This window comes from Manacus candei, unplaced genomic scaffold (genome assembly GCF_025592945.1).
Source record: "Manacus candei isolate 608988 ecotype Guabito, Panama unplaced genomic scaffold, ASM2559294v1 h1tg000094l, whole genome shotgun sequence".
NCBI classification, from domain to species: domain Eukaryota; kingdom Metazoa; phylum Chordata; class Aves; order Passeriformes; family Pipridae; genus Manacus; species Manacus candei.
Window position 1 is genome coordinate 836,575 of NW_026138142.1, and position 15,569 is coordinate 852,143.

General features: G+C 37.5%; 1 protein-coding gene across 10 annotated transcripts in view; it reads left to right on the top strand.

Moving 5' to 3' along the window:
- Positions 1-15,569, top strand: part of KMT2C (lysine methyltransferase 2C) — a 191,381-nt gene that overhangs the window by 89,807 nt on the left and 86,005 nt on the right. For all 10 annotated transcript variants that reach the window (XM_051768259.1, XM_051768260.1, XM_051768261.1 and 7 more), the window contains one exon: positions 14,750-14,912. In XM_051768259.1, the coding sequence (XP_051624219.1) occupies positions 14,750-14,912 (163 nt within the window). The remainder of the gene's footprint in view (positions 1-14,749; positions 14,913-15,569) is intronic.

Genomic DNA, 15,569 nt, shown 5'->3' on the forward strand with positions numbered 1-15,569 from the left:
GCACATTACAACTCACTGATCAGAGTGAAACTGTGTCTTGTTCCTTTCTTGACCCATAAGAACGAAGTTCTAGAGCTTAACCCCTGCCAGGTGTTGCAGAGGGACAGTGACCAGTGCATGGATGCTAATATATACACTTTAGGTTTAAGTAATAAGCTTCTTTTTAGAGTAAGGGAGGACTTTATAAATTGTCTCTTTTTTCCAATGCAATAATAAAATTTCTCTTCCTTCTTTGCTCGGTTCCTCCTGCAATTTTGTGGCCTGAGCAGAAGCACAATGCCATTATCCCTGTTAAAGAAGCAACTGGACGTGGCACTTGGTGCTCTGGTCTATTTGACAAGGTGGTGATCAGTCTAAGGTTGGACTTGATGATCTCAGAGGTCCAACCTAAATGATTCTGTGATTTCTGGCAGGTGAATCCACCTAAATGATTTTTCCCGCAGTAACTGCATTTCTGGAATTCCTAGCAAGCAAGGAAGGAAAACACTTGGATTACTTAGGCAGCGCAGAGTGTCTTTCCTCAAGATGGTTTGTGTGGCATCAAGTAAAGGGAGATCTTTGATTTTTCAGCCTCATCCATTGCTCTTTCTCTCCCAGTGCAGTGGCTCCTGCAGGTGCCAGGAGGAGGTTCTGGGGGAGCTCACCCTGGGAGAGCTGTTTTGCCACTGAAGTAGGAAAGCAGAGTCAGCCTTAGAGTTTTCAGTCTGTGGGTGTTTTTCAAGCTGAATGCTTTGAAAAATGCACCTTTCTTATCTCCAGATGTTGAATAGGTGGGTACTGGAATCGAGAGAGAGATTGTTGCTCCAAAGGCATTTCTGGGAGAGTTTTGATGCTGAAGAGACGACAGGCATTGCTGATGCTGAGGGCAGTCTGTGAGGTGTAAGATGCAGATAAAATGGACCAGGGGCACAGAAGGAGACAGAAGCAGCAATAGCCCAGCACTGAAAGCCAAAAAGCCTAGCTGAGAAACATGAAAGGCCGATGTTCCTGGAGGAATTTCCAGTGCAGGTTTCCTTTATTCAGTAATATTCACTGAAATAATTTACTGAAAGCTCTGAAGTGAAATTGTTCAGTGTGTGTTCCAAACTGCTGAAGTGTGTTTCACGAAGACCTTTTCTTCCTTTTGCATGACTTGAGTGGAAAACACTTTTTTTTTTCATAATACGCCCAAAGAAAGTCTCTATATTTTTTTTCTCCTCCAAATCCCCCCCAGTGTATTTCTTACTCTGAGCATTAAGGCAATGACCTAATAGTTCACTAATATTTTATTTCAAGATTCTATAATCCATGGGGAGTTATGTGTTAAAACCAGGGTGAACCTGATCTCTGAAGAGCACAGAAAGCTCACTACAGGAAAATTGCACTGTGGCTTAAATTAAGAATGTACCTTCTTCCTCGGCTAACGTTACAGTTTGCTGGTGGGACTGACCCATTTCAGGGCTTTGTAGTAGAACATGAGAATGTGGATACTTGGGCTTTTCCTTTCTCCTGTCTTTCTGTGCTCAGCAGCAGTGGTGTAGTCCTTCAGTGTCTGCAAACCAGAGAGAATTACAATGCAATGTCCCCAAATTTTATATATGGAACACAGAAATGACAAGGTGTTATTTCAAATATATATAAAATTATTTGCAAATGTAATTAAAGTGTTATCTCATTAATATTTTTGGCAAATAAGAAGACTGGAGCTCTCTATATATTGAAAAAAGGCAGGAAACTATACCCATCTCTTTAACAAACACGTCGGCAGTAAGTCCATATAAAATTTACAGAAGCAAGTGTGGCAGTACCACCAATCTCCTCACCTTTGTAGGTATATGAATGCAACCCTCATTTTCCAACCTTACTACCACCTCACTTGTGGCTGCTTCTTATTTAAATATTTTATTTTCAGTCTTTTCCATAGATAATGTGGATCGATCTGTTGGGCTTTCTAATGTTGGTGCTCAAAGGTCTAATTTTACATTTGTGTGAAGGTTGTATTTATGAAAAAAAAAGGCTAATCAGTCTTTTGGAGTTAATATTGGTTAATTTTCATCAAGGACAGGTCCTCATTATCCTTTGAGCATTATAGAAATTAAAAGGCATTTTCAGCAGCTTGTTCCTTAATATATAGCACAGGAATAAAAGGAAAAAATACCTTCATGGGACTTGCTGTAGGTATATTTGCTCAGCTGTACCATTGTTTGGTTAATTGGACTCTACTCTTGGTTTCGTAGCAGTTTCCCTTTTAAAGTGTATTTTATTTAAGCATGTCTTTTAAATTTATCATGAATGTGGGTCACATGCTTTTTTTTGAATGAGAGCTTTAAAGTCCAGACTCTTTAATGAAATTAGAGTTACAAAGTGGTTTTGATTATTCCAGTCAAAAGAGTCTGAGTTTTTTTCCTGTTTAACACAAATTATATTATGGGTTTTCATTTGGAGTTTTCACCCATCCTTAAAAAAAAATCATGCAAACATATTTTAATTTAAAACTCAGGAGTGCTCATATTACTCTGTTGGCATCAGTTTGCTTTTAAGCAGTAGCCTAAAAACTACTTCTGAGATTGGTGTACTCAGCAGCTTGCAAAATCAAACCATTAGCAAAAAATAGTTTTGAACTCCCTGAAGATTTTATTATTGACTTCCATTAGTGTAAGTCCTGTCCCAGAGTTGCAGATTGAGCATAAATATTGCAGGCATCAGTGTGAAGTAGTGCCATTAATGCAGGTGTCGTTGAGTGTTTTTTTAATAACATGGAACAAATCAGGCATGAGAGACACATCTTATGAATCTTCACAAATGTGGTCCAACTGCCCTTCATGTGCAAGTGCATCACGCTCAGTGATAAATACAGACATTACTTGCATTAAAGCCATTTTTTCCTAATGATCCAGGGAACTATTGGTACTCATTTCTTTATGTGAAAGAATTAATGTTGTTTATTTTCATTTATATAGTTGTCCTCTCCATTCTGCAGATCTGACCTGGGAATAAAAAGTAGGCAGACAATAGTAGGCCTGCTGCCAATAATGAACGTGTAGGTGTTCCATGAATCATAGTAATGATTAATACTAAGAATCCTATTGAGTAATATTATTTGAAGAACTAATGAAGTGGCATGTTTTCAAATCAGCACTTCCCATAAGCTTTTTTACCAGTGTGCTTTTTCTTTGGTGATATTAATGTTTTCTTTCAAAGATGTCATTTTCCTCTTCAGTACATCAGGGAGGGAAAGGAGCTGCTAGGAAATAAATAAATATTTGTTTCCTAAAGCATCTAACACTGGTAAAACAACTCGATACACTAAATTGCAGTGACATGATATCACTTCAGATACAATGAGAATACATGTATTCAGTCTGCAATCTAGACACATTTTTTATATAAAACTGCAGGTATTTCCATGTCAAACCTTTTCCCTTCCAATTTTTAATTTATAATGTAATATTTCCTTCTGCTCAGAAGGTTTTCCCCACTCTGCTTCAGTATAAAAGTGCCTTGCAAAGAACTGGGAAGAATGGCAGAATCTGCAGAATAAATAGAGAATGTGAATCTAAATAAATTTCTGTCAAATATCCAAGCAAATGTTGAGAGTTTTTTTCCTTTCAGCTACTGCAGGTTGTTACAGCAATATTAGGTGTTATTTGTGTGGTATTTCCAGGGAGATGTGTTGACAAATCATAAACCTTTGAAAGCAAATAGAGAACTTCTGGAGAAATAACACAAGACCGTTCAGTTGTTACTGTTATTCTTTGGGCTTTGTGAGGGAAATGCTCATTTTCCAAAATGTAAATGGATTTAATACATTCAATAAGTAAGAGTTTCAAATGTCATACCAGGCGAGTTTTTTTAATGCGAGTAACTTGAAATAGGTGGAGAATCGTTGTGGGAACTGTTACCATTACACAGCCATCACATCAGAATGTGCCTTGGGCACCTGCACAATGTTTGCTTCCTGTCAGATATAAAATACTGTGATGGAGAAGTCCCCTGATAAAGGTTGGACCTGGCAGCAGTGCTCACTCCTCTGAGAAACTCAAAGGTCAGAATACTCAAGGTTCTGGTAGGACTAGAAGCTGAGCATCACAGTTATGCATTGTTGTGCTTTCTTAATTTTATGTGAGCTTGTTGTGTTTGGCGCTTCTGGAAGTTCATTTCTGTAGGTGAGTGCACTGTTACAGTCTTATGCACCGGTTCAGGGGGTTTTTCAGTCCTTGCTGAACTCCTTTAAGTGAAATAAATCAATTTTGTGGTAAACCATCTCTTGTGTTATGGATGTTTTAAGTAAAATATTCATCCTAGTACTGTGACAGCACTGTTATCGTAACACTATCACAGCATTAGGATGTCATCTGATGCTGAGATTTCTGTGCCATCAGATAAAATTGGTTTTAGAAAACAGTGCAATCATCTTGATTGTTTTACCCATCTGAACAGCTCTCTAATGCTACTGGACTGCTCACATGAATTAACTGAGCAGCCTGTGTCTCTTGAGGAGTTTATTTGTAGATAATGATGATTATTAAGCCCAGGAACCACAGTGAAGTAGACTTTCCACTGTGTTAGCATGGGGACAGTCTGTGTTTAGGACTTGTAGCCTCACTGTGGACTCAGAGCCTGATCTGTGTGGAAAATGCACTGCCCAGAGCATAAGAAGGAATACACAATAGGACTCTCAGAACCTCAGGCTGGCTCCTGCTCTTTCTCCAGGCCCATGTCTTTTGTTGTTGCCCCAAATTGTTTCCCCTTCACTAGCTCTGATGTATTATTCATGTTATTTCAATGCGGTTTTACTTTTGATAAAGGAACGGGATTTCCCCATCCGACTGTAAACATGGTGAGAAAAAGCTTTTAGGACATTACTCTAGACCTAGTTTAGCTGTAACCAGCTGAAATATAAATATCAAAACCTCCTTGTCCTGTCATTAGAGATTAAGGAAAAGCATTATGAAGAAGAGGGACTTGGTTTTACTTTGTGCTACATATGAAACAGGAGCTTCATCTAATTGTTTGTGCCTCAGTCCTTCAGGAGTGTCAGAAGCCTGTTACACATAACAATGTTAAAAACCACATGGAATCTTGTAGGGGAGGAAAGGAATTTTAATGTAAAAGAGACCAAGTAGGAATTGGTGCTGAAACAGAAGTAAATATGTACATTTACTAAGGGAATCTGTGACATATAAAGCACAACACTAATCCCTGGCAGTTCTTTTCCATTCAATGGCACTAACATCTTTATAATTAAGAGCAATGGAATTATTTAGAGGAAAACTGTGTACTGTTATAAACCATTCTTTTTTTAATTGAACAGCTGTAATTTCTACCAATGGAGCAAACTATATTATAAGAAAATGATTATTAGTTTAAAATGCAAAGTTAAATGAATGCAAAATTAACAAACAGATGGTGAAGAATTATTGTGCTTTATTTTACTCCTGGGTAAAAGGGCTCATGCAGGATTGTAAAAATGTCATCACACTTCGTAAACCTGAAAGCAAACAGAATTTGCAGTTGTGCACATCTGTTTTGGGACACTGCTAAAGGGTTAGAAGAATCAATGTTGTTTTCAAATAAGGGTATTCATCAAAAGGATATCATTTACTTAGCAGTTATGGCTTCTGCTAAGCATCAGACTTAATGTTCTGTGGAATTCATTACAAAATTTGGCAGCTTTTTTCTTCACAAGCTACTGAGGCAGCATGCTGCAAAACTGAGCTGAACAGCCCCTTCTTATCCTCCCTTCCCTGAAGCCCAGAACAACAGTTGAATAACCTGCTTAAATGTTTGACCAGTAATTTCAGGATTTTAAATTCTAGATCAGGATGTTGCACTTCACGATGCTTGCCCAAGGAATATCAGTGATGGAAGAGGATGGAAAGTCAAGGGGCTTGTTTATTTCAGTGGCTAGTGAGTTGAAAAAAGAATTATATAATGTTTTGGGAGGAAGAATGGGAGAAATATGTTTAAGTGACTAATTTGGTCAAATCGAAAAAAAAACCCAAACCTAAAAGCCCCAGCCAGATAAAACACATGAAGCTTTTATTAGAAAAGAAATTATATTAATGTTCAAGCTGGTAGTTTCAAAGTATGCCATCTAATTGCTTTGTTTGAGCTCAATTTACAGAAATTAGTGAACTGAAGATGTAGGATTTTGTTTACGATGACTCTGTGCCATTTGGAGAGTGCAATTTAGGAACAGCCAAGGAAATAGGAATTATGAACAATAAGGTACTGATTGCAGTCAGTGGGGAAGGAATACTAAGGAGGTGCTCACTAATGAGGGAGGTATTAAGGGCAGGAAATTCTTGTATTTTTTTATGTCTGTACATAATCCAGGGTTTCTTGTCACCCCATCCCTTCTATTACCTTGTAAATTAGGTATATCATTGACTATATATAGTGATTTGGTCTGATGTGAACTTTCTGTTAAATTAGGGTAATATATCTACAAAATCTTTGTTAAAAGAGCACATTATTAAGATGATAAAATTGAAACACAAAGTTGGGACATGTCAGAAGACAGGTTGTCTGCACATAATTAAGGTCCTTTGCATACAGTTATTGTCCTTTGCACGCAATTAGTGTCCTTTGTGCATATGCCTGATTATGCATCTTTAATTGTGTGGTCACATGCAGAACAGTTTGTGCCTGGTTCAGTCCATGGGATGGACATTGCTCTCTTAGTATAAACCTCTTCAATATTACATTTTTTTTTGCTGTTGTTCAATGTGTAGGTATGTAGACTACTTAAATACTGCTGAAAGGGAAGAATTACTCATTTCCGCATGATTTTTTTCTATGATGTTTTTATATAATAAACACATGAATAACTTGTCTATAAATTTTTCCAAATAGCATATTTATGTGGCCTTGTTATGCATCTTAGGCTACATTTTCCCTCAAGAGAAGTTGAATTTATTTATATCTGCTGACTTGGATGACAAATTGAAATATTTTCAAAACTACTCAGACTTACTTAAAAAGTTGTGCTGATATTGTGGTTCTTCCTTCACTCTGTTGAAGCTGTGAGTGCACAATCTATGTAGAAATCGAGGCTGAATTTTTACAGGGGAAAGAAAACTCCAAGCTTTTAACAGTAAGGTTAAAGACTAAAATAAATTAGGAAAAATTTTACTTAGTGCCCTGTCCAGTATCATAAAGGAACTTCATGAAAGCAGGGAAACTAGAACTCTTTTGCAGGTCATTGCTCAGTTGCCATAACTAAGTGCTTTTTTTTCTCCCATAAGGCATCCACAACCTGTGCTTTTTTTCCCCTCTACAAATTAAGCTCAGTCTTAGAAGTAACAGGTTTATTTAATGCAGAGACTTCTTTTAAGAGGTCTATTTTCTGCATTAAATCCACGTGTGATCTGTAATCCTTCTTGTGTTTTAGTGTACGTACATAGTCGTGCGTGTGTCTTTATCTGTGTCTCCGTGTCTCTGAGTTGCCTTTTATTTGTCTGACTGTATTATTTCCTTGTGTCAGGGAAAAAAAGGAAAAGACAGACCTCCCAAACTGCAGGTTTAAAACCTTTGTGGCCACATACAGAGCTCTGCTATTTGAGCTGACTGAGTGATAGCGATATAGCACTAGGAGTCAAAGGACAACCTACTTTTCCTCCTTGTAATCTTCATCCAGTTTCAGCTGCCTCAGACTTCTGACTTTTTGTTCAAACTGATATTTTTAGCCACTTCCACTCTTCCTTGTTCTTCCTGCATCCTTTCTCCTTAACCTTTCTATTCCCTTTTCCCTAAGTTCCTTTTGAGATCTGTCCCTTCATCGTTTCCTGTGTCTTAGCTCTTCAGTTCCCTTAGCTCTTTATCCAATTTTAGTATCCAGGTTTGGTTAATTGGCTCTTGAAGTGTCATCCCTGCCCCTTCTCAGCTTCCATCTCTCTCCATGGTTTCTCCTCCCAGTCTCATCAGGCTCATTCACACAGTGAGTCCCTTTTGTCTCGTTGCTCCAGATTTGTCCCTCTACCTGAGAACTGGATACTCCTATTCCCCATGATTTAAAGATGATTTAAGTGACACTGGTATCAGGAGCCTTAAGGATGTCTGCTTTCCATTCCAGTGACTTTTTTTGCTTAGGCTTAGAGTATTTATTACAGACTTCCTCCCTCTAATCCTTGTCAGACTGAAGGAATCTTCCTAGAAGTTACATGACATCTGATCAGTGCTAGAAACTGGAGAGGATCAGTCATGATCAATGAGAGTAGATTTTTCTGTGATTTTTCACTGACAAACTTTTGGAAGTGTTTTACTCTAAACAAAATAGTTTTCTCAAGTTTGGTCGTGTCTGGATAGATCTGTAGGGAAAGGGCAAAAACTGCATCTCTCACACTAAAATTCCTGCCAAATTTGAAGTCCTGTGAATAAGGTTGTTTTTAAGATGGGCAAAATGTTTTTCTTAATGACTTTTCTGTTCTCAGAAATGGCTGAAAAGTTTTGTCTGTGTGTTCCAAAAGTATTTAGGAGAATTTAGACATGTTATGTGAAGCTTTAGCCCAACTTTTTATTGTTTGCAAGACTTGCATAAATAGAACAGAATTTATATGGAAACCTTTTCAAACAGTCCCCATTCACATCCCTTCTTTGGTAGTACCACACTGACAAAAACTTTGGTGTGGATTTGGCTGTGGTACCAATAGAGAACTTGTGTCAACATATTTTAGGAAGGCTTCAGCTCAAGACTGTCATCTAAATTTTTACCTCCCTGTGGACGTGTCTACCTGTGAGTGTGTAAGTTCCAGCTGCAGGCAATGGAGATCTGGCCGGTATTGTCAATGGAGCCTAAAAGTGGACACCCACTCTTTGGTCAACTGAATTGGCATGGAGTAAATTCCATAAAATTACTAAGTCTTTATTAATTATAATGGGAGTTTAAGTAGTTGGCTCCTATATTGGCACAAAATATAGACCTTGAAGTTTAGGTGTTCACCTCAAGCCTTGTGTCAGGTGGAAGCGCAATGTGCTGTTTGAGCAGTAAATTCTCCTTTTACTTTAAATGGCTTTGCAAATGTGCCTGTGCCAGCCTGGCTGTAGCTACAGAGGATCTGTAGCATAGACATAACCTACAGAATGCTTGAGCCACTTCAGAATCCTTATATATGATTTAGGAACATAGGAGCTGTGCTGGATTTGACAGCAAGTTGACTTCATCCCAATATCTTCCTCAGTGACCAGTAACAGATGCCTGAAGAAGATCATTAAACAACAAGCATGTAGCAATGTTTCCCTCAATAATTTTTTCTCAAGCCTCCAACCATTTGTGGCTCAGCCTGAGCTCTGCCAACACAAAGAAATGTCTACACATACTTCTCAAGACCTTCCGAGCATGAATCAAATGGAACTGGCACAATAGTCCGTTTTCTGAGCCTGCCAAAAAGCAGCCTCAAACCAAAGCTGATGATTTCTGTTCTTGCCTTGTTTGTCCTGGAGTTGCTGATGCTGAAGCCTAATAACCACAGTTTAAATTACATTAAACATTATTGACCTTCTTGTTGTTGACAGTCTAACTAAACAACAGGCTCGTGTGTGCGCTCTTCTGTCACGGTGGATATTAGATGAGAATGAAGGGAATAGCTGGTTGTTAGCTGTGGAAAAGCTTTGACTCACTCAAAACATTTACATTATCCTAGATCTTACAGAAGGCAAGGAGGGGAATAAAAAAACCCACAACTTTTTCCTCATGAAAGTGTGAAAAAAGCATCAGAGTCTGTGAAGGAAATCATATGCATGCAGTTATTCCACTACCTTATGTAATGATGAGGAGAACACAGCTTCAAGGCACCCAAGTCCTTCCTTGGAGCTTCTGAAAGTTCCCAAATGTTTGGGAACATTTCAGATTATATGAAGAAGAATTTTTATACTCTACAGTTTTGCATGTTTTCCTCTACCTATTTCAAGTTTCAAATAGAAAATAGTTACCTCCCTTAGCAAACTTGATTCTTATAAGTTATTAACCTATCACAACCATTACAAAAAACTCCCATGCAAAACATGAATGCTTTCTTCTCCCAATTCTTAAATGCCTTGATATCAACACCATTTATTTATTGTAATTTTTTTATAAAGGTGACAAGGAGAGGCAGCTGGTGAGAAGGAAGAACAAAGCAGTGACTTGCAGAGAGCCTGAAATCTCCACATTTAAAGGAACTTTTGCTTTCTACCTTGATTATATGTGTTGAGTCACTGTGTTAAGGACTGAGGGAAAAAAATCCTGATCTCTGCTTGAATTGCGTGTTATATAGAGAAATAATTTCCAAATTTGTGACATGAATGATATAAAATTAAAAAGATGGAAGGTAATTTCCAGTATTCCTGGAAATGTGTGCTATTTAGTACCTTTTCTAATCAGTATTTCAGTGAAAAGCCAGTAATTGTTTTTATGTTGCCATCTTACTGGATTGTGCTCTTTAATGCTTTATGGCACTTAAACCAGAGTATTTGACATGAGAGGTGCTAATGGTGATTAGTGTCTACAAGCAATATTATAAAGCTTTTTCTAGATGATGGAGTAATCAATGAAGATTATTAGAACTAGCAGAGACCATATTTCATTAATCACTGGTTATACAAAAATTTCTTCGCTGTCTTGTTAATGACAGGTTGTTGGTTCAGTTCTCCTCAGGTACAGGTTTGTCTGACAGTGGTTTTCAGTAGCTAAACAGGCTGAAATTTGTTCTTCCAGGTAATACATTAAATTGTTTAACCAAGGACAAGTGGCTTGTATTTTTGGGTACACTATTATAAAATTAAAATTTCTTATTATTCTCGTAGGTTTTGTCAGCTGATCTTTTTAAAGGAAAAGTTGGTAATCAATGCAAACTTTTTGTCATTTTGCTTAGAAACATTGATTCCTAATGCTAATGTTTAGCTTTACAGCACTAGTCAGGTTGCAACAAAATATTTATTCAAAGTCCTTATTTTAGCCTTTCTTGAATGTCTGCCTTCTAAGGGTTGTTAGTTGTCCAGTTGCTGAGAACAGTAATACTGTAAAATAATTCTGAGGGCAATAAAATAAAATTATTATTACTATCTAGATAAAATCTTACATTATCTTACAAACATCTTTTTCCCATTTGGACTTGCACAGAGTTTTGGAATACTCCGAAGTGTGGAGCAGCAGGAAGGTTGATTTAAAGCTGGAATATATATTTTATCAGTTATTTTTTCTAAAGATGTAGGAAGGTTAGGGATATGTAAACAATAAGCTATTGCTCTTGTCACAATTTTCCAGTTGGGCCATCTGTTTCCATTAAAGCCAATAGCCAATTTGTGATGTTCAGCTGAGCTCCCAAGCCACGGGCAGAATTAACCTTTTTGTTCAGTTGGGTTTGGTGCAATTACAATTCTAGCAGGGAGGTGCAAGTTTTGCCTTGCCAGAAATTCTCTGTGTGGTTTCTGCCACTCTTATTTCACAGAGGCAGAAAACAGAGAAGGTGATTGACCGGGTTTTCTGATGTTTTCTGTTGGTTCACTTAGTTCTTCCTCTCACTGTATTTGTATAACAATGTCGTATTTGTTCCAATGGGGTTGGTGAACAAAGGGAATTTTAAAATTAAATTTGAAAGACTGCGTAGCTATTTGCTTCTAAAAAGTAGTTCCTATGTAAAAGAAAAAAATGAAAAGGAAGGAGGAGTGGACAGTTTTATAAGATGGAAATTACAATAATAAGAACTAACAGAAGTATGGATGGGTTCAGACCTTTCTTGCTATGGGTGAGCTTCCAGAAGGGAACAGTTGTAGGTAGCCAGTGAAGGACTTTTTGATTAGGAAAATAGTCTGCTGACTCTGCTTTAGTGACAATTATTTCCTTGAATGTACTATGAATAAATAATGAACTATCTTTCTAGCTTTCTGACACCTTGTAAAGTATTTTTTTCTCTGTAGAACAGGACTGTAAAATTGTTTGATCCAGGAACAAAACAGTGTCTGTCTTGCTTTCACAACTTTCCCTTTTCCTATACCTGCCCACTGAATACTTGGATCCAGCTCCCACCCCCTCCACATAACACCTTATTTTGTGGTCATACTAATGAAACTGGAGACTCCAGACTGTCCCTGGCTCTGTTACTGTCCTCATACAGTCTGATAAGGACACTTGCATCTCATGGGCTAAAGGATTTACTCCGTCATTCCACCTCCTTCTGTCCTGGTGCCGTTTATTCATTACTGAGTTTATTTAGCAGAGCTTTTAATTTTTTTTAATTTAATATACTTTTGCTGTTCTTTGGGGGCCATTGCATGGGGCCTGACTAGAGTGTTGGCTTCTAGAACTGGAAAAGTCAGTCTTCTCATCAACATCTGTTGCCAAAAAAATCCCTTTGGGCATTAGTTTCTTCAGACTGCTTTATCTCTCTTATAAATTCAGCAAATGTTGATATTCTTTGCTTTTTATTTGCTTCAGATGATATATACCACATTGTTTTCAAAGTGTGTTTTTTAGTTATCTGCCAAATGCTTTTCATTGCCAGTGCAGTTTAGCAGATGGGTTTGAAGGGTTCAATTACATATAATTCGGGCTTCCATTTTTCTTCCAGAGTCTTTATGTGGTTCCTTAAATCAACATCAACATTTTTCAAGGCTTTGCGGTAATCCTGTAGTTTACTCATTTCTAATAATTTCATCATTTAGTCATATAGCATTTGGGAAAAGGTATATATAATTCTGATTTTATATTTGCTACATACCATGGTTGATTGGTGGTTTTGAAAAACAGATGTGATGTTTAAAAATGCCATTTATATTGCTATATAGACCATTATTCCCAGCTTTTAATAAATGTTGGATTCTTTGAGTGCTTGCAGTTCTTTCATAATTTTCTTTCCCAATTTGATAGTTATTAAGGGTTAGTAATGGGATCCAACAAAGTGTCATTGAATACTTTTTTTGAGGTACATATTTTGGATCTTAGCCCCTCACAAGTTCCCAATTTTTTTTTTTTTTGTACTGAGTAAAATGTTTGAAAAAAGTGTGGCCTGTAGGAGTTGGGTCTCAGCTAGAACCTGGTCCATCTCCACAGGCTGTTGGAATGTTAACTGCAAAATAGGGCAGTGGGGTTTTTGCTGCTTCGTGTGTGGCTGTGACTCGTGAAGTTGGAGGCTTTGGGCTGTATTTTCATTATTTCACATCAAAGTTCAGGATTTACCTTTTACAGTGTTTACTGAAGGTACCATTTCCTAAAATTAGTTTCTTACAGGACTCTGGTTTTGTTGGCAGTCCTTAAATGTAATTACTGTTGCTGTTGCCTTCACCTGCCTCAGGAGCCCCATGTTATTACTTGGTTATCTTGTCCCCCCTCCTCTCCTCTGCATTTCAGCCAGTAAAGTAACAGAATACACCTTTTCCATGTGGTTAGTAGGTGTTACACACATGGGTAGGGGTGAGATATCTTGCAGATCAGAAGACCAGACTAAGCATCGTAGCACAGAAGTGTGGCAGTAGCTGTCCTTGGTGACCCGCTTTAATTTCTGTGCCAGAGCATTTTATCTTTTTACACTGCAGTTGTGTTTAGCATACACTAATATTTTTTCTGTCTCTTGTCCATGAGTTGTGATGCAGGCAGATATTTTGCTGAAGATGTTCATTTCATCTGGTTTTAAGAATATCAGTGGAGCTGTTGACACAGGCAGCTTTGTGATTTGTATTTTCATATGGGCTGATTTTGATGTCTGTGGACTTGTTAGTAGCACTATTTCATGCCTAATTTCATGCCAGGCTTTGAAACAGAGAAGAATTATGGTAATAAATATTGTCTGTATTCTAAGAAGCAAGCATATGCAGTACATAACTTTTCTTTGATTTTGTTTATGTTCATATTTGGATGCTACTTGACACTTGAGCTAGTAATCAAACATACCAGTGATAGTATTATATTTTTATTATGAAAAACTAGAGTCCCTGAGATCAGTTGTTGAAGTTTATTATGTATGCCTTCCTGTGAGCCACTGACCTGTTCTTTTTAATTTACTCAAAATCTTACGGTGCTGTGCCTTAAAAAGTGTTGTTGCCTTGGTGAAAAAGTGCAAAAGCATGTTAGAGTGCTTCAGGGACTGCAATGAATCTGAGAAAGAAACAAGACTGATTAACTGAATCAGAAAGGTGTGGGTAATATTTTACAAGCAGACTGATAGATTGTGTTCCCTCTTGACTAGAGAACTGGAGGATTTTTACATTGTTCTTTCTGAGAAATTATTTCTCTGGTCTCTAATAATAATCATGCTTATTTATGACTTCTCAAAGTTTGTTGGTGATATTTGTGTAACCTTGAAAGGTAAGATCAGAAGAAATTGTGAGGTTATGTAAAGCATTATCATCCTAGAGAGAATAGTATAATGTCAGTAAGATTTTGGGGGGAACATCATACTTCATTTCCATTTGCATTTCTGGTTACTGTGTCTATGGTTTTACATTACAGCTTACAGAGCTGTGTGATTTTTAGTCATAACCTATTGACAGCATGGTGTCATCTGCCTTTGTTCTCAGAATAAGTCTCCAACCCTCATTACTGGTTAGATAACATAGGACAAAATTTTTTCTGTGACAAGAAGAATCACGGTCATCAGAGTGCGTTTAGGGTGGGTTTCATTTAAGTTGGAAAGATCTAGGAGTGCCACTTGGAAGACACCCTTCATTAGTTTCCCTCTCCTCAGAATTCCCTGCCTCCTTTAGGTGTTTGTTAAAAGATGCAGGGGAACAGATGTGGCTGAAAAAAAGGCAAGAAAAAGTAGTTTTTGATCGACTTGTCCTGTTTGTGTTTCAGCGATGTGCATTTTGTAAGCACCTTGGAGCCACTATCAAATGCTGTGAAGAGAAATGTACCCAGATGTACCATTACCCCTGTGCTGCTGGAGCAGGCACATTTCAGGATTTCAGTAATTTGTCCCTCCTTTGTCCAGACCACATTGATCAGGCTCCTGAAAGATGTAAGTACCCACTGTTCAAATGACACAATTAGTACTGGGTTTTGTGAAACCCGCTCTGTGGTAGGATCAGCTTTAGGCCACATTTTTTTAGACCCGTTTTCACAGTTCGTGTACCCAAGAATTCATGTGTGTTCAGGTATGAGAAAGATGTAAGTTCATCCTCCTCTGTTTTTAAAGACCAGCAGTGCTGCACAGCAAAATACTGTTCTTTTACTGACAGAACATGGGAAGGGTTTACTGGTAAATCTTGTCTTCTGTCAGGTTTTAGTTGCAATTGGTAGCCTTGCTCACTTGTCCTAATTCAAGTTAGAGCAACCTTCTTCCAAACACTTTGGCTAAATAATAGATTTAGGTATGTTAGGAGCTTTATTTCGCAGATGTTCCAAAGAGGAACTGGTCCTAAAGCTCTCAGTTTTATCTGAAGGAGAATAAAACTGTTCCTTTTTGTCAAACTTCATTAAGGTTTAAAAAGAACGTGCTTTTGTTATGAGAAGATTAGTTGAGAAAACTGAATTAAAGTAGTAGCTATTAAAAATATTAATTAAATTTGCATTTCCTAAGAACGATCAAGTTTTGTATGCATAAGAACTACTGAAGAATTTCTTGGGTTCATTGAATTGTTCATAATTTTGAAAGAAATAATAATTGAAAAAATAA